The sequence below is a fragment of the Acomys minous genome (genome assembly GCF_964271855.1).
Source record: "Acomys minous genome assembly, chromosome: 6".
NCBI lineage: Eukaryota > Metazoa > Chordata > Mammalia > Rodentia > Muridae > Acomys > Acomys minous.
In genome coordinates this window covers 75,803,181-75,826,082 of record NC_140487.1, presented here as the reverse complement: position 1 = coordinate 75,826,082, position 22,902 = coordinate 75,803,181, and the positions used below count along the sequence as shown (strand labels likewise).

General features: G+C 37.3%; 1 protein-coding gene across 1 annotated transcript in view; it reads left to right on the top strand.

Annotated features, from left to right (window-relative positions):
- The window catches only part of MKLN1 (muskelin 1), a 125,908-nt gene that overhangs the window by 43,278 nt on the left and 59,728 nt on the right, over positions 1-22,902 (top strand). Inside the window, exons 6-8 of the mRNA XM_084786347.1 lie at positions 1,377-1,569; positions 15,256-15,333; positions 17,257-17,322. Coding sequence (XP_084642473.1) covers positions 1,377-1,569; positions 15,256-15,333; positions 17,257-17,322 — 337 coding nt within the window. The remainder of the gene's footprint in view (positions 1-1,376; positions 1,570-15,255; positions 15,334-17,256; positions 17,323-22,902) is intronic.

Genomic DNA, 22,902 nt, shown 5'->3' with positions numbered 1-22,902 from the left:
CCTAGTGAGAGAGAGATGTGCCAACTGAAAGTGCTAAGAATCATAAAAATGACGATTAATCAGCTAACTTTTTGTTTTGTTTAAGCATTGTGGTCTGTCGGCTGCTAGCAGTCCTAACTCATTTAACTTATTACTATTCTGTGAGAAGTAATTATCAATCTTCATTATTTTATAGATGAGGAAGTGGAGCAGAGAGTTTCAAAAGTTGTAAAGCACTTGGGCCAGCATTTAGGCTCAGGCAGCATGGCTGCTGTTCACTTAGCCCTCAATTTTATCTGTAATATAAAGCGATATGAATATTTTGAATACAATTTTTAGTGGACTACTTTTATACCTGATAGAAAATTTAATGTTTGAACCTGATTGAAATTCTTAAAATCAACATAATAGCTAGATGTTGTTCTCTTTAATAGAGCTGCTATTATATAGATAATTAATATTAAATCTGTTTTTGAGGCCCAAAGGGGGAAGTGTAAAATCAGTGGGGATACAGAATCACTCTGATGAGCCTACATCTCCATAATTATATTGTATAAAATAGGTATTTGATAACTTTGTGTTAGTTGAGAAGTGAGGCTGTTTTTCAAGTCTTTGGGTCTTATTTTTCTTATTCAAGGGTAATGTTTATAGGTAAATAGTTGTGGTTATTTTTTTTGTCATGCAATGTAATTTTTCTCTTAATTCTTATTATAAAGCAATATGCTTAGACAATTTGAGGTATTCCTAGCAATTATTTTTACCTTGTTCTAAAAGTATTTTTCTCAGTTTATATTTATTTCTGGCATTCACCCTGTTAAAGAAAATGGTTTGTAAATTGAGTGCTGACTCCCAAATTCATGCTGTTCTTAATGTTAGTACCTGCATTGTGATGTTATTAGTTGATGCCCTGGGAGTTGTAAAATGTACAGCCTTAAGGGATTTTTAAAGACTATGTTGCTTCACACACACCCCTCCCCAAGATAGGGTTTCTCTGTGTAGCCTTGGCTGTTCTGAAACTCTATAGACCAGGCTGGCCTCGAACTCATAAAGATTCACCTGCCTCTGCCTCCCGAGTGCTATAATTAAAGGCCCATGCCTTTAAAACAAAACAAAACAAAACAAAAAAACAAAAGACTTCTGAACTATATCTGGTTTCTCCTTTGGTTAACATACTTGTGACCTTGGACAAGTTACCACAGTAGCTTTAAGCTTCAGTTTTACTGCTTGACAGGGGAAAATAGTGGTAACTAATGAACAAGATTAAATATAGTGCTTGGTAAATAGTCAATGTTCATCTTAGGTTTGTGTTTGTTTTGGTTTGGTTTTGTTGTTACTGTTTCCTACAGTGGCAGCTAAGCAGATCTCTTTTTTCCCCTACTTGTCTTGTGCTCTAGTAGTACCGCGAACAGGAAGCCATTCGCCTTTGCCTAAAACACTTCAGACAACACAACTATACAGAGGCTTTTGAATCCCTGCAAAAGAAAACCAAGATTGCACTGGAGCATCCAATGCTGACAGATATGCATGACAAATTGGTGTTGAAGGGTGACTTCGATGCTTGCGAGGAGTTGATTGAAAAAGCAGTAAATGGTAAGAAACACAGAAACTTGGATTATTTGGGATAATTGCAGTATTTGTAGGAAACTTTCAAAAAGAATATGTGCTGCTTACTCAGCTATTACTCTTCTATATTTTTCCTGTGTTTTTACTTTATAAGGTTTGTTAGCTCCTTAGAGTAGGGAAATTTTTGGTGTAAGATAGGTTTCTAATATCATGGGGTGGGGGTGGGGGGACTCATTTACCTGTATTAAATTGTCATTGTGGGACGCCAAGCACTTTTGTTGTTACTGTTATTGATGATTTATTCCCTAAATTAATTTTTCAATAGCCAATATTCATTTTTTAATAGTATGATTTGGATAGGAGGGGGTTGTATATTCAGAAAGTATTAATAGATGTAACAGACAAGGTAATTTGCATTAAAATGATTTTCTTTATAGTGTGAATGATACTACATAATTGGTGATTTTCTTACAGAATTGCTGATTTTCTTAAGTGGCCTATAATTTGGCTTTCAATGTGTATATATAATATAATGAGATGCTATGAGTGTGAATATTTAAGGTCTCAGTTATTTGAAATAAAAAGAAGACTCTGTTATCCCTTAGTGAATGAGAACTTTCTTTTACCCTTTTTTTCCTTTTAGTTTTTCCACAATGGTTTTCATAGTAACAATGGGCATTATAGATATGCAGTATAAGCTTGTGGAGGGCTTGAGTAGGGCTCGTTGGTACTTGTTTAGCATAAGTGAACCCCTGGCTTTGAACTTCAGCATTGAGTAAACAGGCCTGACTGAGCACTGGAGAGAGTGGAGGCAGGAGGATCAGAAGTTCGATGTCATCTTCAGCTACTTAGCAGGTTCCAGGCTAGCCTGAGAAACACGACTTTCTCAACAAACGAACAAGCTTGTGGGATGGAATTAAGTATATCTTTATATACAAAGAATAAGGAATAATAATGTATTTTAGTCCTTTGATTTCATATATTTTAATCTCTCTGCTGTTATTATCCCTTATTACCAGGTGCTTGCATTATGCAGAGATTGTGTTGGATATTTTATAGCTAAGGAAACTGGAAATCGTACTTTTCTATTTTAGTTTATAAACTTAACCTAAAATAAATAGTTTCTATTGTTAGATACAATGGCAAAGTTACCCTCACACCTGTACATTGTTGTTACTTATTTAATTGATGATGACTTATACTTACAAATAAAGAAGTGATAGTTTTGAAATTGAGTATACTTAAAAACACCAATAGTTAATTTCGTATCAAACTATTAAAATGCTACCAATGAAAGTACTTACATGTATCAATTTCTAAGACTGAGTGCATATATAATTTTTTTTTAATCTCAGTATGAGGGAGGTCTATAGATAATTTTATAATTTGAGTTGGTTTGTTTAACATCTTCATCTCTTAGGGCATCGAATTTTACTGTGTTAGTGATACAAAGTAACAGCAGCCACCATGTGTAGTTGCATTCAGTTGTGGGGCTAATGATAATTACATTTTAAAACTGTCTTTTTAGATGTATGCAGCATTGGTTAGAATAAGCAATGAAAAGCACAGGAAACTCTGTTTACTGTAGTTACTTGTGATTCTGACTCTAGAAAGGGAGCCTGGCTTAGCAGAAGTGACAGTAAGCAAAGCTTAGAGCCACATCATGTTCTGTATTGCTAAGGCCTTTCTCAGTTGCCTTGGAATACTTAGTTAATAATGATTCCTTTCAGGGTTGTTCAGTTTGCTGCTGACCTCACCGATGATGATTTGTTGAACAAATAAGGAAAAGAACAGTGCAGAATGTTTTGGCTTCTCTTCCACTGAAAGTGTAGAAGAGGCCAAGAAGCTTTTGCCCACTGAACAGGAAAGCAGGGCATCGAAGCATCTTTCATCAAGCTTCTTACAATGGAGCAAAACCAAAGTTTCTGTTAGTGTACTTAATGTACACATTAATATATCTTCAAGTGTGATCTGTATTTTAAGTCTTTCTTTTTTCTAACACCTTCTAAAAGTCTCATGTGAGAATAAGACTAAGCTTTGTTAAAAAAAAAAAAAGACAAGGTTATTTTGCCCTTTGAGAGGTCAATAGATATACATACATACACATACACACACAGTGACACTACAAGCTATACATACTTGGGATGTATACTTTGATACATGTGTTGACATATATGTGTCATACCTGACACCACCACCACTATCTTAATAGTAACAAACATCGACAGTCCCTATATCTCTGACATTCTTTTGTAATCTAGCCCTGCATTCTTTCCATTTCATCCTTAGGCAGCTATTTATTTCTGTTACTACAGATGAGTTTGCATTTCTATAACACTATGTAAACAAACCATACTCTTGGACTTCTTCACTGGCTTAACTATTTGGAATTTCATCTAGGTTGTTGAACCATAGCTATCATTTTCTTACTGCTAAGTGGTGCAGGATACAGGTCCACTACTTCTGCATTCATCTGTTGATGGGCAGTTGGGTTTCCCACACTTGTGGGCTATTGCAGGTAACTGTTGATATGAACATTTGTATACAAGTCTTTGTTTGGAAACATGTTTTCACTTTTTTAGGTAGATACTAGGTATAGAATTACTGGGTGTCATACTGTATGTATAGTGTAACTTTTCAAACTGTTATTCAGTATTGCTGTTTCATATTCACACAGTGGTGTAAAAAAAATTTCAGTTGTGTGACAATAATTAAGAGAAGGTCATGAAGTGAGGAGTAAGGAGGGCACAGGAGGAGTTGGAGGGGAAGAGCAGTTGGGAGATGATGTAAATACAGTGTTCATGCTTGAAATGCTAATAAAATAAAATAATAATTTTTTAAAAAGCCATTTGCTACACATCTTTGTCCATGTGTTGTATAGATTTAATATTGGCTATTTTAATATATGTATATATTTTCAGTTTCAATTTGTACTTTTGTAATAATTAATGCTTAGCATGTTTTCATATACTTATTTTCATCCTTGTGTCTTTATTGGTGAAACTTTTTTTTTTCTTTTGCCCATTGTTTTTAGTGAATTATTTTCCTGTGTCTGCATTTTGAGACTTCTTCTAACTGGAGACAAGTCATTTATTAAAGATATTTAAGGGATTTGAAAATATATCCTTTCAGTGTGGGGGAGACAAGATTCTGATGTGATATAATTTAAAATTTTACGATGAAACTCACTATCTTGTACAATTAATATATGCTAGTAAAAAAAGAGAAAATAAGAAAATATATTTTTCGCAGGATCTATTGATACCGGCCTGTAATCCCTGTACTTAGTGGATGAAGGCAGGGCAGGTATGTACCAGGCTAGCGGCTAGTCTAGGACACATGAGACCCTGTCACAAAAAGGCAAAACAAACATGAAACAACCCAGACAAATGAAAAGACATGCTGCGGTCTCTGGCTTATCTTTTCGTCTTCTTACTGTACCTTTCGGCCATCAGGTTCTGCCTTGTGTTGAGAGTCTGCTGCTTGATTGGCACCGTGTACCATGCTCTTGATGTTAGAGCTGAGCATTTCTTGTCTAAAGATCAAAACCTGCCTCCACTTTCTTGCAAGGGTTTTATATTTAAGATTTGCATTTATGCTTATGACTGATCTGGGATTGTTTTTGTGTGGTACCAGGTAGGAACCTAATAATTTCTGGTTTGACAGTGCAGCATATTTCACGGTGTCACACCAAATTGTGAATCTTCCAGCACTGTTCTGGGTGGGTTTTAGGATTTCAGAAACATGTGACAGGGTTCTGTTTTGTTTATGATACACCATGATCAGCTTGTCAAGAATTGAGATCTTCATGCTAAGAGCTGTATTTAAAGCGACCTTTATACATTTTTGTCTTTCCAGTTCTTTTAACATTTATTTCATTGTCTTTAGGTTTTAGTAGTTGGGTCTTGGATATGTATGTTGTTTGTCTCATAGTATTTTATGTTTTATATTCCTATTACAAATAGAATTTAAAAATTTTTTAGTTTATATGAAAAAGCTAGAGTCACTTTTTTTTTTGGTATCTTGAGAGAGCCAGTAAAGATTTTAGTCTTGTTGTAACTGTTCAAAGACTTTTTTCATGTGTTTATCCAGTCACAACATATTGAATTTTGTTTTTCTTCTTACTGTATTAGCTCAAGCTTTCCACAGCATATTGAATAGTGTGGAAGCAGCAGATATCTTTGTAAAGCAGTCATTAAGTAAAATGTTATAATTTTTTATATACATCTTTTATCAGATTGTGGAAACGTAGTTTGTTATCATCTTTATCAGGAATAGATACTGCATTTTGTCAAACCTGTTTCCTGTCTTTTGAGATGGTGAAAGGATCTGCCTCTTTCCACTGCTCTTATCTTTAATTACATTAATTTTCATTTTTAAATTCAGTTTTCTAATACTATAAGAATCGCCATTTGATACTCATTATAGGTCTTGTTACATTTGATTTGTAAAATTTTATTGAGCGTTCTTATGCATAGCTGGGTAGTTTGGATACTGGCCTGCAGTTTTGTTGTAATGTGTACACCTTGTTCTGGTGTGTGGGTACGTCTGGCCTTTACAGAAAGGAGGAGGTCAGAATTAGTCCCACTTTAATTTTTCTGAAAGTGTTTATGTACAATTTTTAGTACCACAATGGAGTTTTAAAAGCGTGAATGGTCAAAAGTGGGCCTGAAGTTAACTTTGTGCAGACTTTTAAACTTCAGAATGCTTATTGTTAATAGATAAAAGGCTGTTTGTATTTTGTATTCTTGAGTGAGGGTTGGTAGCTGATGTTTTTGAGGAATGTGCACAATATGCACACTTCATTTAAGTTGGTGATTTTATCAGTATGAAGTTATTTAATTTTTCTTTTTGAATCTTTATGTCATGACTTACTTTTTATGGTTTCTTTCTCTTCTCTTTAATTTGTAGTCTAGACTGGCCTTGGACTTGTTCCAATCCATCTGCCTCCACCTGTGCACTATAGCCCCTCCCTTTTCCCCCCTAGTTTCTTACCATGAATGTTGAAGCCACAGGGTTGTTTCATTCCTTACAGCCCTTTGCTTTTTATGTTTAGTTTTTGAGCTATGGTATCTTTATAATGTTGAGGGCATAATGGTAGCATATGTTCTGGTATAGTTCATATTATCAAAAGCAAATTGTTTTATAATCACTTCGGAAATACAGGAAAAACATTTGCTGAATGCAACATCTACTCTTAGTAGAGTATGGCAAACTAGAGATCCACATTCCCTCAGTCTGAAAAATGTCCACAGACTTACGATTAACATCATACATATCATTATTGCTTGTATTTGATGTGGCATTTTGGAGGGCCTTGCATCAGATTTCCAAGTTGCTAAGAATATGCATTAACAAAGAAATACTGAATTTTACTACCTTTTCTACCTTTTGTGATGATTTTTCCTGTTTTAACCCACTAATGTAGAAAATCAGTTATTTTCTTTTTTTAATTTTAAACTGACTTTTTATTTCTCATATATACTTAACTTTGTCATCATGTGTTTCTTTGGGTCTATAGTAGATTTAGATTAGTTAACGTTTACCTTGACTTCTTCCATTGTTCTTATTAGTGAGAAGGTCATATAGTGTTTCCTTCCTTTATATTTCATTCAGAGTTAGTATCTTAACTTTACCCCATGAACTCAGAATTTATCTCTTCTCTCTGTGTTAAGATTTGAGTTCTTTTTTAACTTACTTACCTGGAAGAACTTCTGAGAGTTAGGTAGTCTATCTTGAAGTGGGCCTGCTGGGAGCACTTTACCCATCTGCTCAGCTTTTATGAACAGTGTGGACTCATCAGGGTTGTTTGCTTCAGCTTTAATCAGTTAACATTTTTTAGGAATTGTCTATTGACACTTAAAACTCGGAGAGATTAGGTATATTTACTGTCTTATTAACTGTTTAATATTTGTAGGTTTTCCTAGACTATGTTTTAGTTATTATGAACTGTCATTTTTAAAAATCTCATGGTTACAGCAATGTATTTGGATTATTAGTCATTTAGAGATAACTAACTTGCTATTTGTTAATCTTTTCTGTTATTTTCTATGCTGTTTACTGTTTCCTCTTTCTCTCTCTCTGAGATTCCCTCTCTCCCTGTCTCCATGTGTGTGTGTTTATTGTGTTTTGAGACCATCTCAATATGTAGTCCTGGCTGGCTCAGAAAGAGATCCTCCTGCTCTGTCTCCTGAAAGCCCTAAGTAAAGGCACGCACCGCTGTGCCTAGCTTTTGTATCTTTTTTTTTTTTAATACCATCTTTAGATGGATGTCAAGTTAATTACCAGATTTTAATTTTTCTCACATGCATTAAGGTTATAAAGTTACATCTACTTAAATTGTTGTCTGGTTCAGTAGCAAATTCCAGCTACAAGCAAAGAAGAAACCAGAAGAAATTAGATTCAAGAATCTTGCTCGCTCTCTCTCTCTCCCTCCCTCCCTCCCTCCTTCACACCCTCCCTCCCTCCTTCACACCCTCCCTTCTCTCCTCCCTCTCTCCCTCTCTCCCTCCCTCCCTCCCTCTCCTTCTCCCCTCCCTCTCCCCTCCCTCCCTCCCTCTCCCCTCTATCCTTCTTTCTCTCCTATCTAGTGATAGGGGAGTGAAACCAGGGGAGATTTTTAGGGGTAGGAAAGAGGAACCCACAAAGTAGTAAAAGACAGGCTCCAGTCAGGTTTGCCAGTCACATTGCACCAACCTTTATCAGTAGTTTCTGTTTGATTCAGTTACTGCGAAGAATCTATATCTTAACAATCTTCCATCTGTGTTAGATTGCATGCCTCTTTATGGCTCTAATTTTCTTTCTATATTTTGTTGCCATGTTTTTAGTTGTACGTCTTCATTTTTTTTATGTTTAATTAAATTTTACTATGAGTTGTTTACCTACTTTTCAATAATATTTGCACAGCGTATCTTTTTCAGTATCTAAAAACAATATTATTTCTTTTCAACATGATCTCATGTTGCCCATGCTGCCTTATAGTTGAGGATGACTTGGAACTGCTGAGATTGCAGATTATTGTTAACATGCTCAGTTTTATGTGGTGCTAGAGATTGAAGCCAGGGTTCTCTGCATGCTAGGCAAGCACTTGGTAAACTATAGTCTTTAACCCCCTTTTCACTCTTTTCAGTCTTTCTGTATCTTGTTTTGTTTTAAAGAAGTAACTCTTACAAATGTTATTGATTTATATTGTAATTAATTTTTGTGTTTGTGCATTTGTGAGTATAGATGTATCTGCCTGTGTGTGCACATGCAGAGACCAGATGAGAATGATAGACTTCTGCCTTTATCATTCTCTGACCTTGTCCCTGGAGACAGGTCTCTTGCTGAACCTGAAGCTCACCTTTCTGCTAGGCTGGCCAGCTTCCCAACCCCATCCTGAGATCTTCCCGTCCCTGCACCCCGCCATGAGGGTGATAGCACGGATAGTCAGGGCTGGCTTACATTCTACCGTTTATGCTTATCATCTCTTTATTTCTTGTTTGTGGTTGCCATCCCTTGCCTTTTAACATTTCAAAGTTTCTCTTTGTTTACTTGGCTCTAGTGTATTCCACATTATATTTCTGATAAAAATTATGATAAACAGTTAACAAAATTGGTCAGTACATTTTTTTATCTTCTAATAGAAGGATTCCAAATGGAATTTCAGTTTTATTTATTTATAACTCATATACTCACTGTCATTTCTGATGGCATACTTGAGGCCCTGTAAATATTGCTTCATTTTATACGGGGTTTATGTTTTTTACTGATTTATTTTCTCTCTATTACTATGTACATCTCTGATCTACACCTAAGACTTTATTTTCTTTGCCTTAAAGCACAGCCTTTAGAAAGTCTTATAATAACAAGAGCAGGTCTGAAACATTTGTCACTTAAAGATGGGTAGTACTTATTGGATATAGAATTTTTGACTAGCACTTTTTCTTTCAAACATATTTTGAATATTACTGCTCACTGGCTTCCATTGTTATTGTTGAGAAAAGTGTGTTGTTACTTTTCTACATGTTTCTTTGAAAGAAATCTGTTGTTTTGGGGGGAGTGTTTAAATATTCTGTTTTCATTTCAGCTTTTGTAGAGTTGTCTTTAGTGATAGTGCTGAACTTGTCAGCCTGTTAAAAATTGAGTGATTTGTTTTAATCTTAATTTCATTTATCTCATTTTCTTAGTTATCCTATTAAATTTGACGTTTCTGTTTAATTTTTCATGCTTCTTTGAATTCTTTATCCCATTTCAGTTACTGTGTTATCACTAGTGTCTTGTCTTAACACTTTGATCTTCATATCTGTAATGCTCCAGTGTTTGTTTTTGTCCTCATGCTCTATGACTTCGGCTGTCAAACCTTTTCCATTTGCTTATTATGTCTCTGCTTGCCAGCAGTGATGTCTGTTTGGTATCAGGGTCATATACCAAGATTTGCTTACTTTCTTACGTTCTTGGTTTCTATTTAGCTGTTGTTGTCTCTTGCATTGCATCCCTCTTTCCCTTTCCATATGTGTTGGTTCTAACCAATCTGGTTGATTGTTACTAATCTTCAACTCTGCTGAGTGTGGTGGCACATGCCTTTGATCCAGCACTCAGGAGGCAGAGAACAAATAAAACAAAGCAAGTCTTTGAACAAGCAGGTTCCCCCTGGCTAATTTTAAGGAGCTTCTTATAAGTCAGGATACTAGAGCTGTTGTCTCTTGGCTCTTTTTCCCTTGGGATTCCGTTTATTTTCAGCAGTGCTCCCTAATGCAGAATTACATTCTCTTCCCCATAGCTACCAGCCTGCTTCCCGAAACATGGCTTCTTCCCAAAGTGCCTGCTTACCTGTGCTTTCTTCATGCCTTTGCTTTGCCATGTTCTCTTTGTTGTTTACTTTCCTTTTTCAGTATTCACTTCCAACTCATTCTTCAAGTCTACTTCTTTTCAGAAAGCTTCTTTTATTCTTTACCCTGTATTTTCTCTTTCTCTTAACTCCTACTTGATTGAGTGCCATAGTTCTCACTTGGTGCACATAAAAAAATTGATAGTTTTCTACTAAGTACAGTTCTAAACACTACATCATCATCATCATCATTATCATTGCCACTGTGTTGCTGCCACTGCCACTGCCACCACCACCACACCTCCACTGCCACCACAGCCACACCTCCACTGCTACCACAGCCACACCTCCACTGTCACCACCGCCACACCTCCACTGCCACCACAGCCACACCTCCACTGTCACCACAGCCACACCTCCACTGCCACCACAGCCACACCTCCACTGCCACCACAGCCACACCTCCACTGCTACCACAGCCACACCTCCACTGCCACCACCGCCACACCTCCACTGCCACCACAGCCACACCTCCACTGTCACCACAGCCACACCTCCACTGCCACCACAGCCACACCTCCACTGCCACCACAGCCACACCTCCACTGCCACCACAGCCACACCTCCACTGCCACCACCGCCACACCTCCACTGCCACCACAGCCACACCTCCACTGCCACCACAGCCACACCTCCACTGCCACCACAGCCACACCTCCACTGCCACCACAGCCACACCTCCACTGCCACCACCGCCACCACCACAACATTTATTTGAAGTTTTACAATGGACCTTGTATTTTTTAAGTTCCTTATATGAACTTTGCAATGTCATACCTGTTTTCTGGGGTATGTGTAGTATTATCATTGTCTCTTATTAAGTGAATGAGAATGATTAATTTGCTGTGACATCAACTAGTCAGTGACAGATTTAGATTCCCATTTGGGCTGATAACAATATCTATACTTTTAATAGCTACGCCTTACTGTTGTAAATTTTCACTGCTTCAATCTGCTATTTGGTTAGCTCCAAAATAGAACCTAAAGTGGGGAATTATTTTGGCTCTCAGTTCCAGGACATTGTAGTTTAGAGTCCTTTCCTGTGTTGATTCTGGGCCTGTATGATGCAGAATATCATGGTGGTGAGGACATGTGGTAAAAGTACTTACTTCGTAGCTTGACAGGAAGGAGAAAGAAGGAATCAGGGCAAGGACTGGGTATAACTTTTATAGGAACACTTTTAATGCTCTACTTCCTCTGACTAGGTTCCACTTATACAGTTTTCTATTCCTCTGCTGTTGTAGTTAGGGTTTCTAGTGATGTGGTAACACACCATGACCAAAAGCAGTTTCTACACACACACACACACACACACACACACACACACACACACACACACACACGGGGGGGGGGGGCAGAATTGAGATTAGAATGGTTTCTAGGTGGTAGTCTAGCTAATCCAGCAATGGCTGCCTACAAACAGAAGTCTAAGAATCTAGTAGTGGTTCAGTCCACTGGGCTGGATGTCTCAGCTGGTCTTCAGTATATGCCAGAATTCCAAAGAAGTCGGCTCTAGTGCCAGTGAAGGAATGGACTTGCTTGAGAGAACAAACACAAGCTGGCACAGTCTTCCTTCACTGTGTCCTTTATGTTGGTTGCTAGCTGAAGGTGTGGTCCAGATTAAAGGTGGATCTTCTCACCTCTAAAGATCTGGATTAAAGATTTGTCTTCCCACCTGAAATACCCAGATTAGAAATGGGTCTTGGTACTTCAAATTATTTAATTAAGAAAAAAAAATGTCTCATGGGTGTACCTAGTCCTTTGGGTTTTAGTTAATTCCGTTGTACTCAAGTTGACAACCAAGGACAGCTGTCACAGGGAGGAAGGGTTTATTTCACCTTACACTTCCAGGTAGCAGTCCATCATCAGAGGAAACCAAGGCAGAAATCTAAAAGTAGGAGCTGAAGGAATTCCATGGAGTAATGCTGCTTATTGGCTTGCTCCCTCATGCTTGTTCAGAAAAAGGTGATTCTCTCTGAGTTCCAGGCTAGCCTCCTCTACAAACTGAGTGCCAGGCTAGCCAAGGCTACATAATGAGACCTGGTCTCAAAAAAACAGAAAAGTGAAATTTATTACTTTTCTTTTGTAGTTTTCCTGATTTTTTTACTTTGTGCTTTTCCCACTTTGAATTTTCTTCTGTTTTTTCTATATATTTACATCACCCTCACTGGTCTCTGCTGTTAGGTAGACTTGATATGTGTTTTAAAGTGTAGGTCTTTGATTGTGCCGTGTATATCTTGTGTGCATGGTTTGTGTGAGTATGGATATGTATAACAGACTTAGTGTATTGAGGCCAAGATGTAACCTTCGATATCAGCTCTCCCCTTCTGCCTTGTCTGAAATGGGATCTTCTTATTCTTTACCACTAAGTAAGCCAGAATCAGTGGCTTCAAACCACAAAGGATTCTCATGTTTCCACCTCCATTTGTCTGAGGGACACTGAGATCACACATGTGCATTGCTGCTTTGGCTTTATATGGGTTCTGGTGACTCAGGCTTCCTCCTCATGGTCACGTGGCAAGTGCTTTACCCACCGAACTATCTCCCCAGGCTACTCTAACTCTTTCATGAATAATTTTACATTATTTTTTAAGTTTTAGAAGTCATTTTAAAACTTTTTATCTCCCTAAATAAATAAAGCTAAAATAAAATTATTTTATTTACATAATATTGAGCTTATGGTTAATGTTTTTGTTTTATTTTTCTGTCCTCGTATTACTACAACGGACAGGAACCCAACACATTTTATCTGGAAGGGGAAATAAGATTCCCAAATTTTGTGATGAAGGAAGTTTTGGTCAGGAAGGCTAAATAAAGCAAGACTTCACATAGGGGTAGATTTTGTAATAGAAACATTCCCTAAATCAAATTGTGCCGCATATAATTCTCATCCCTAGAACATTGAAAATATAAATGCCAATTCCTAAGTGTGTCAAGAGTTGAAGGTGAAATGGAATCTGGACTTCATGTAGCCCAGGAAGCCTGGAGCTGGCTGTGTCTCCCAGGCTGGCCTCATTTGTAAGGCGTCGGCCTCGGTGCTAGGATGTGGAGCCACCACATCCAGTGTACGTGCTGCTTTATAAAGCAACTTCGTTTCCCCACTAAACTTTTAAGGTAACAAAAGCAAAGAAGAAAGAAATTTGATGATTGGTTGGTTACAGCAGCTTCATGAAACGAAAGCTCTTAGGGACAGTGTTTATATTCCAGTATGCAAGTTATGAAAAAGAGGCATTTTACAAAATGTTTTTGAACAAGACTTTGTTTTTAGTGGCAAGGAAAAATGCTCGTCAGATAGAAACTAGGGTCAAAGGGCAAATTCATGAGAGAATGTGCACTATCAGTTGTTTATCTGGATACTCTAACTTAGCAAGGGAATGTCGCTGTATAACTTAAGTCCGGAGGTGAAGGAGGCTTTCCTCCTTGGTTCATTCAGTGCTCTACTTTATCTTTCTCTGCTCTGTCATTAGGAGAGAATTGACTCTTTTCTAGCTCTACAAATAGGTTTAGTAGTTGTATACATTATACATATGGTTATGAAATGTGTCCAGAGTAATAAAAGTCTCTTTTTTTCTGGCAGTATGTCTGTTTAGAAGCATGAAACATTGCTTACAAGTCCTCTAGAAGATTTCCCCTGTTCCCTTATTTAGAACTGGGTTCGATATATCATTTATAAACCTTTGACAGACATGGGGGAAGGGTGTGATAGTCAGTTGGAAGTGAGTCTCCATATAACTGTAGAAACTAGGGTAATAACTTCTCCAGGAAGTAGATGCGAAGTTAACTGAGGAAAGAAAGATTCAGAAGAAAAGCAAGGTGGGATCTGAGTCCCTGTGATGCGAGTGAGTTTGATAAAGTTCTTAATTTCTATCTTTAAAGAGGAGGTTCAAATCCTTCTTAGGGTTGTTTTTAGAATTAAATGAGCCAAGACAAAACAGATTTTAACATTTGGCAGCATCAATAAATACAGTTCTATTGCCGCTGGCAGTACTTTTATCTCGCCATGGGTTTGTACCCAAAGAAAACTGGAATTTGCATTTTAAAGGGATTTCTCTTTCTCTGAGGTTGCACTATAAAGTGCCTACATCAAAGCTGTTGGGGAAAAAAAAGCTGTTGACATTCTTATTTCCATATTTGTTGTTGTTGGGGTTGTTTGTGTTGGCTGTTCATGGGAAGACTCTTCATCCAAAGACTGTAGGATTCAAGAATCCATTCATTATGAGGGGCAAAGATTTTTTTGTTGTTGTTTGTTTTGTTTTTCAAGATAGGCTTTTTCTGTGTAGACTTAGTTGGCCTTAAACTCACAGAGGTCTGCCTGCCTCTGCCTCTCCTAAGTGCTGGGATTACAGGCGTGCAGCACCGTGGCTGGCTAAAGGACAAAGATTTTTAAAGTGGTAAATAAACTAGAGAATGGTGATGAGAAATCACCGGAGCAAACTTCTTCCATGGTTTTATTCTTCTTCCTTTTTCCCATTTGTATTTATATTGATGCCAAAAATTATTTTTAAGGTCCTGTTTCAATGAAATAAAACATATATTCAGATTCTTTAAAAATTATTTTCTGCTGCTTCTGGTTTCCAGCTTTAAACTGTCATCTTACTTTTTATCCTCTCTACATTTTCCTTCTTTCAGGGTCTTTGTTGAGGTCACATGTTTATCTATTGAGTGCATTAGTAACTTCACAGGAACTAATGCAGTAATTGTGGAAACATAAATTTAATATGGGCTGCTGCGAGCACATTTTGTTTCTGTTGTTGTGTCAACTGGTAATTTACTATTATATTTGGGTAGATATTCGGAGGCTGAAGAGCCAGCTAAGATATAATTCTTATTTTTCATATTTGCAGATGGCTTGTTCAATCAGTATATCAGCCAACAGGAGTATAAGCCACGGTGGAGTCAGATCATTCCTAAGAGCACCAAAGGTGAGCTGCATCGCCTGGCTCGCTCTGTTTCTTCTGTACAGTCTGTTTTCATTAGATAGCCAGGCATCCTACTCTATTAATTACGCACAAGTGTTTATTGTAACATATAGGCTTACTAGGTGGCAGAGTGGATTATTATATATATTTTTTCTCCTGAGGCTAGGGATTGAACTCAGGGTCTTGTACATGTTAGGTAAGTACTCTTACCAGGGAGCTATAGTCCCAGCCCAAGTTTATTGGGTTTAAACTGTCTTTTAAGTTCTTGTCTCATCACTAGGACAAAACATCAAGCAATATTGTTTGTTCTTCACAGAGAATGCTGCTACAAACTACTTTTATAGAGATGTGTAAAGTGATAGGGACGCTGTTCTGCCGCTGATGTATTCCTAGAAACTTACATCCTATAAAATATCTCACTGCACCTAACAGGACCTTTTGAAAACAAAAGGGACAAATGATGAGCTTCATACACAGATACTAATAAAAGTTGACATAGTAGCCCTAATGAAAACACAGTACACTTGAATCTTAGAGGCAGTTAATTTGAGATTCAGATGCCTTAGTGGTCACATCTCATGCTTCCTTCTTAGAAGTACAGATCCTAGGGCCATTTATTTCTAATAGAGACTGGTTTGTTGTTTTTCAAACTCAAAATCTGGTTCAGAGTTTAGCTTTCTTCATTAACCCATTTTCTTGTATATAACCAGTCTTTTGTCAGAGAGGAGCAATGTTTTACAGCAAATATTTACATTAAATAAAGATGGTTCTGTAGGTGTTCACTTGGTTTTATGGTCTTCATATATTTCCACAGCTTTGTCTTCACTTGTGAGAAAGCTTTCATAGCATTAATCATTAATATCCACTGAAAATTTATCCTGAACTTATATAGTATCTGTTGTGTGAACATACTTGTATTTTTATAGTCCTGTCTAAGGTGATTTTATTCAAAGACACATGTATTTGCAAATAAACAGATTATATACACAAACCACAAATGCTTAAAAATTAATAATTAAGTACTTTGTTATTTTATTTTTTTAAAAAGTCAGTCAGGCTGGCTGGAGGAGAGAAGAAAGGGCGGCCTCCAGTGGTAATCATCTGCAGGATCTAAGGGACACCTAGCTATGAGGAAGGAAAAAGAACTGTTGAGCGCAGTGTAGATGAAAGGCTTTGGCTTTGTGTCCTGTTTCTATATATAACCATGTGTTTCATAATGACATTTTGGCCAATAATGATGATCCCATGAGCTTTTAATTGAGCTGAGAATGTCTAAACCTTTTCCATAATTAGTTATTTTGAAAAATGCAGACATTGTTGTTCCCTGAAGTTACTACTTAGAGTAGTAACTGCTTTGCTGTATGGCTAAGTGTGCCATAGGCAGTCCATGTAGATTTCTGTAAATAGACCCTGACATTTACACAAAAACAGAGTTTGCCTAACGATGCATTTCTCAGAGAATATTCCTCATCATTAAGTAACTCATAACTGTATAAAAACTGACCTCTCAATTATTTTATAGTACCCCTGTGAAATCAGTACAGAGTTAGATGATGTCAGTTTATATACATAAGTTCATTTCCCAAACGAATGTATTTCAATTAATAGGATATTTATGAAGAAAACCTTAGGTTTTCTAGTTTATATCAAATGTGATATTAGCATTCTGTAACCTTAGGGCTGAGACTGTGACTCGATGGTTGAATACTTGCTTATCATGGTGGGGACATGTTTGATCCTTAGTACACATGAACCTGTAACCTTTTGAATATTTGAACAATTTATGAATTGTTCACTTATTTTTAATATATTGAAGGAATACATGAGAGTGTTTGTCACCACTCTTTATAGACTTCCAAGTGAGGCTATTCCTCTAGAATACAAAGTTTTATTATTTCTTTATAGAAAGTATGTTTTCTTCCTCAGGTGATGGAGAAGATAACCGACCAGGAATGAGAGGAGGCCACCAGATGGTCATTGATGTTCAGACAGGTGAGTCTCACTTAGCAGTGTCCCAGCAGAATTCTAGAGCTGCATGCCAAAATGTATCATTGGCCTACATTTAAAATACTTATGAGTGTGAGCACACTTCTCCTTCCCCACTTATGATTAAGGTTACATGGTGGTCGTTAAACCAAGTAGCAAAGAAAACAAGCACTGACTGCATGTGTGTCTGAAAGGTGACAGTGAGAGAGGAGGCTGCAAAGAGAAACCCGAGAGAAACGTGCCCTTCACATAATTTCACTCTGTGAAACTCTACTCTGCAAAGGCCAGGACTTGCTTAAGCAGCATTTTACTTTTTTAAAGAGTATTTATACCATTTTGTTACTTTGTTGTGCTAATTTAGTACTTTAGGAATAAAAATATTTCTTTTGTAGATTCATATTATTTTATGAGTAATAGAAAAATACAGCATGGATACTAAATCTTGACTGTTTTCAAAAATTGTTAGTAATAAGATTGAATGTTTTACTTTAAGCTATTAAATATATAACTTTAGAATTTGAGAATACTGTTGGTGTCTCGTTGGAAAAGTTTTCAAAGTGTAGGATTTTATTCCTGACCTGAGCCCCTTCTTCTACGCACCTGTCCTACATAAATAGGCTTGAATATGACGCAGCCTTCTAGCCGTTTGCTTTTCTATGTTAGAGTAACAAGCTCACCTATGTTGGTTTATTAAAGCAGCAAATCTGTATATAAATTATTTTCTTGCTAATAACACAACTAAGGGAAATTGTTTGAAAAGGCCTCTTTAATTTTTTTCAGCAAAATGCACTTTACTCTAGTGTGAGGTGACACTTAGAGCCCACCTGCAGCAGCAGGAGACATTTCAGAGTTCTTATTACTGGGCTGTCTCTGGGAAAGAGACCATGCGTGACAAGGGAAGTACACATGTAAGAGAAAAAGATGAGGTATGGGATTCAGAGATAGAAAGTAAAGATTCAAGGTATAGACAAATGGCACAACAGAACTTAGTGTGAGGGACGTGCCTGAAGATTAAAGTTAGCAGATGTCCTTCTTGTGAAGCTCAGAAGGTGAAGGTGGATGTGCACGGCTTTCCTACTATACTCTGTTTATACAGTAGAGACTGAAGTTTAGCAGGTTCTGAATGGCCCACAATCATATCACCATTTCCATTTGACTAACTATAGAAATTATAGTTTTAAGAAATAGTGAGAATGATTGTTACAGTCGTGTGATTTTAATTTTGTGTGTGTACATTGTGTCCCCATGTTCGCGTGTGCATGCCTATGCATGTGTGCTTTTACATATTTATGCATGTGTATATAGTGATAGATGTTGACGTTGGATGTCGTCATCATTGCTGTCCACTTTGTTTCTTGAGACGGTCTCTTAAAACCTGGAGCGCCCCAATTTGTCTCGGCTGGCTGGATGCCTTCTGTCGCTGTCTCCCCAGTGCTGGGATTACAAGCTGCACAGCTGCATCTAGTTTATTTATGTGAGTGTCAGGCTCAAGCTCAGGTCCTTGTGTTTATGTGACAGGCAGTTTGCTGGCTGAGCTATATTCTAGATGCTAACTTTAATCTCTTTATGATGTCTTCTGTACTGCAACCCTTTAGGATCTCTCCCTACCGCTGCCTCTCTCTCTTTGTGTAGTTGTAACCCTTTAGTCTCTTCATTACTTTGGTTAAGATTTAAAATACTGCACTGAATAACTATGGCAATTTTAGAAGAGATGCTTTCAGCTCCCCCATTCAACATGATATCAGCTGTCAGTATGTTGGTTGTACACATACTCTATTATTTTGAGGCATGATTCTTCTGCTCCCAGTTTCTTTGGGGCTTTTATCATGGAGGTATGTTGACTTTTTCAGATGCCTTTTATGTCCCTTAAGATGATCGTGTGCTTCTTAGTTTTACAGGCATACACCTTATTCTGCAGTGAATCTGTGTAGTGCTATGATTTTTCCTCTAGTGTGGCCAATGATGCCTGTTCTAAAAGAACAGTCATGCTGAGGTCCTTCCTACCTAGATAGAGTGTTACAGCCTTTGTGTTGTTTCCCCCTGCTGTTGAGGGGTATGTGGATGTCTAAGAGCAGGTCTTGAGCAAACCTCCTTGTCTTCCTGGTTAGCATGTATTCATCATTGAAGTTTCCCTAATCTCAGAGTTTATTTGTGTTTACTAAGGTTTGGACAGGGCTGGATGGAGTGGAACATTGTGTTGTCTCATAGCTGTGCTAGGTGTGTTGATCAGATACAATAGCTGACATGTTCCTTTCCCAGGAAAGCACACGAAAAGGAATAAAGAAAACAGCAGCAAATAACAGTGAGTCAGGTACAGAAGTAAGCCAATTACAGGTGCATGCCTGTAAAACTAGTAAGTTTATTTTGGCTTATGTAATGTGGTTATACGTCAAAGCGGTTATTCCTTCCCAGTGTTTCATACATCTTGTTTTCTTAAACATTAAGCTTATTAGTTCTAAGTTTAATTTTTCTTTTCCAGTCAGTAGTTTGGCTGGAAGTTTGCCTAATGCTATTTCACTTAATGCCAGAAGAAAGGATAGAGTAACCATAAAAGTGGAGAGTGGCTTAAATTTTACTATGTAGTTTCCAAGATTTCTTCCACCATTTGAGAATCATATTGTACACGCTGTAGTAGCAGAGGGATGTGGTACTTTGGCCGACTGTCTCTAGATGTGAGTTTTGCTGTTTCCCTGAACCTGATACCTCTCTACTTAATACTCTTTTATTGTGAATTGGGTTTCAACTGTGACTTAGGTAAAGCAGGTTTTGTTTCAGCATGGAATGTCTTGTGTTAGATTATTCTTCCTGTGTAATCATTGCTGCATTTGGAGAGCTTAAGTATAAACCTTACTACTGCCCTCTGAGTAGGCTGTAAGAGTCAGGCAACACATACCTGTTATTTGATTCCTGCAAAAGAAGCTGATGAGGAGTTCTCACAGAAGCTCTCCTCTGTAAGTTTCTGGGCCTTGAACTACCTTCATAGCAATTATAAAGTGCTTTTTAAAATGTATCTCAGTTTTCCTTAAGCTTTTAAATAAAGAAATGAATAAAGAGGAATTTGGGTTGTTAATTATGATCAAGCATTCATGTGGCTATATTTCTGCTTTTTTATTGTGTGTGTATCATTTATGTTTGGGTGTGAGTGCCAAGGTGTTTATATGAGATCAGAGGAAAACTTTTGAGTAGTCAGGTGAACTCAGCTAGCTCACTGTCTCTTGTCTTCTTGTTGACACTTGATTTGTGTCTGACTTCTTGGCTTTTTCTGTTAGCACATAGTTGATCCAGTCTGTAGTTTCAAAATAGACAAACTTGTTTAATTCTAGTGTGCCATCTTGTGGAGGTTTATACAATCAGCAGTCAGATTTACTCTGTAGAGTAGAGCCAAAATGTGTGTAAATGGTGTACAAGGGCTAAATTCTTGAAATATTTATGAGGTACTAATTGATGGAGTGATTGATGATTGATGTGGTCTCTTAAATGAAATTAGCTTGAAATTTTGAAAATCTGGCTACTTTTAGCCATATTACCACCAATCTCTCATTCTGTCTTCCTTTTCAGTCAGTTCTGCAGTGAGTTTAGATTCTGACCTGTCTGTTTAAGATTTTCTATAGTACTTTGAGTGTTTGTGGAACTAAGTTCAAACCCTAATAATTGAACTTTGACTGTGATCTAGTCACTGTCTGTCTTTTTAAACTTGCTGTCTGCCTACTACCTTTGTGTCCTTATTATATATATATTTTTTTCTTTAATTTACTTATTCATCACACAGTTTAACGTCATTTTCTACAGTGGTTTGCGAGTTTAAATCAGTGTTTAAAACTTTACAAATAGCTAATGCTGAAGTGCTAGGACAATGTACAGCCATGATAGCCTATGTTCCTTTAAGGGGACAAAATGAAAGGAAAAGGTTGCTGTTTGAGAAAGATTGTGTTGCCTCAGGATAAACATGCTTGTTGTTAGAGGACGTGTGCGCGTGGGAATGAGTTTCAGGAAGCCTGCTTTCCTGCTTAGATTTATGCCTTTTCTCTTTGCTTTCTACATCTTACTTCTCACCATAGTTCTCTCTAGGTAGCTTCATAGTTTAAACTTTTTTGTCTTTTATGGACTAATGACGCTTTTTGGTATTTGTTTCTACATAATTTATCTTGTAAAACTTAAGTGATTAGGTTATTCAATTAAAATTTTTTTGTTATGCCTCTTTTATTCGGGTACATCAAAAGAATAAGATTTTATAAACTTCATTTCACTGTACGGTTGCTCCAGTTGGACTACAAAGCATCCATGGACAGGAATCACATCTTGGCGTAATTCTGTTGGGATGCCTGCCCTGTGCCAGATTTTATTTTGCTCAGCTATCAATGAGGCTGTTGTGGAAATGTGGGTTTTCTTTGCTGTGAGAGTTTATGCGTACAAAGAGACCTGCTTTTCAGAAAGAACATTGAGAACTCAGAGCTCAAGAGGAAGGGTTATTAAAGTTAATGAACCAGTGTAACCTTATCCAGAGGGTGCCCAAAAGTACTATAAAACAAAAGGTCAATTGCTCTTGCTATTTTAGTTATATGGCCCTCCCTCTACAAGCTTCAGAAATTAACAGGGTTAATTGCTGTTATCATGAGGTCTTGGCCAATAATCTTAAGCCTGATGAAAATTCTTTGATTTCTTTTTCCTGTAAAATTATGTGTCTGGACATTACTGTATGCCATTTGGGAAAGAATGTTATTTAACTGATGATAATGGATTGTTTTATAGTTATAAAAATAAGACAGATTTTTAGTAGTTTAAAATAATTGCTTTATTTTATGTTTTCACAGTGCCAAGGGCATTCCAGGTATTGGTTAGCTTGGAGTCTAGTACAATAATCCTATTGTTACTATGTCTGAGACACTTAGGAACTGAAAGGCAGCTGGAGCTTTTTGTTTGATTGATTTTTTCCTTTTTAAAATAGAAATGTTCATTTTGATAACTTTCAGAATGTTTTTGTGTAACTTAGATCTGAGAGATCCCCAACAGCGTACGTTTTGTAAATAAAAACTAAGACTGGGAGCTAGGTGTGGTGGTACACGCCTTTAATCCCAGTACTTGGGAGGCAGAGGCAGGCCGATTGCTGTGAGTTCAAGGCCAGCCTTGTATACAGAGTGAGTCTAGGACAGCCAAGGCTACACAGAAAAACCAAAACCAAAAAACCAAACCAAAACAAAAATACCCAAGGAAGATGGAATGACTTGTGCTTGATCATTCTGTATTAATTTCTTGCCTCAGATGCCTCCGAAAAATAACTTAGAGGAAGAGAATATTTATTTTGGTTTATGGTTTTAGAGGTTTTATTCCATTATGGCAGGGATGGCATAAAAGAATCAGTCACATCATGGTGGCCAAGAAGCAGAGGGAAGAGGACAGAGAACCGAGACAAGATACGGCCCTTAAAGACATTGCTCCAGTGACCTGTCCTCCAGCCGTGCCCCCTCTTTAAGTGCCCAGAACATGTGGAAGTGGTGCTTCTAGTCGTGGCCATGCCTTTAAGAATGAGCCAGGCAGGCTTTTAACAGTGCACCTTTATAAAATAAGTTGGATAAACCTCAAACGTAA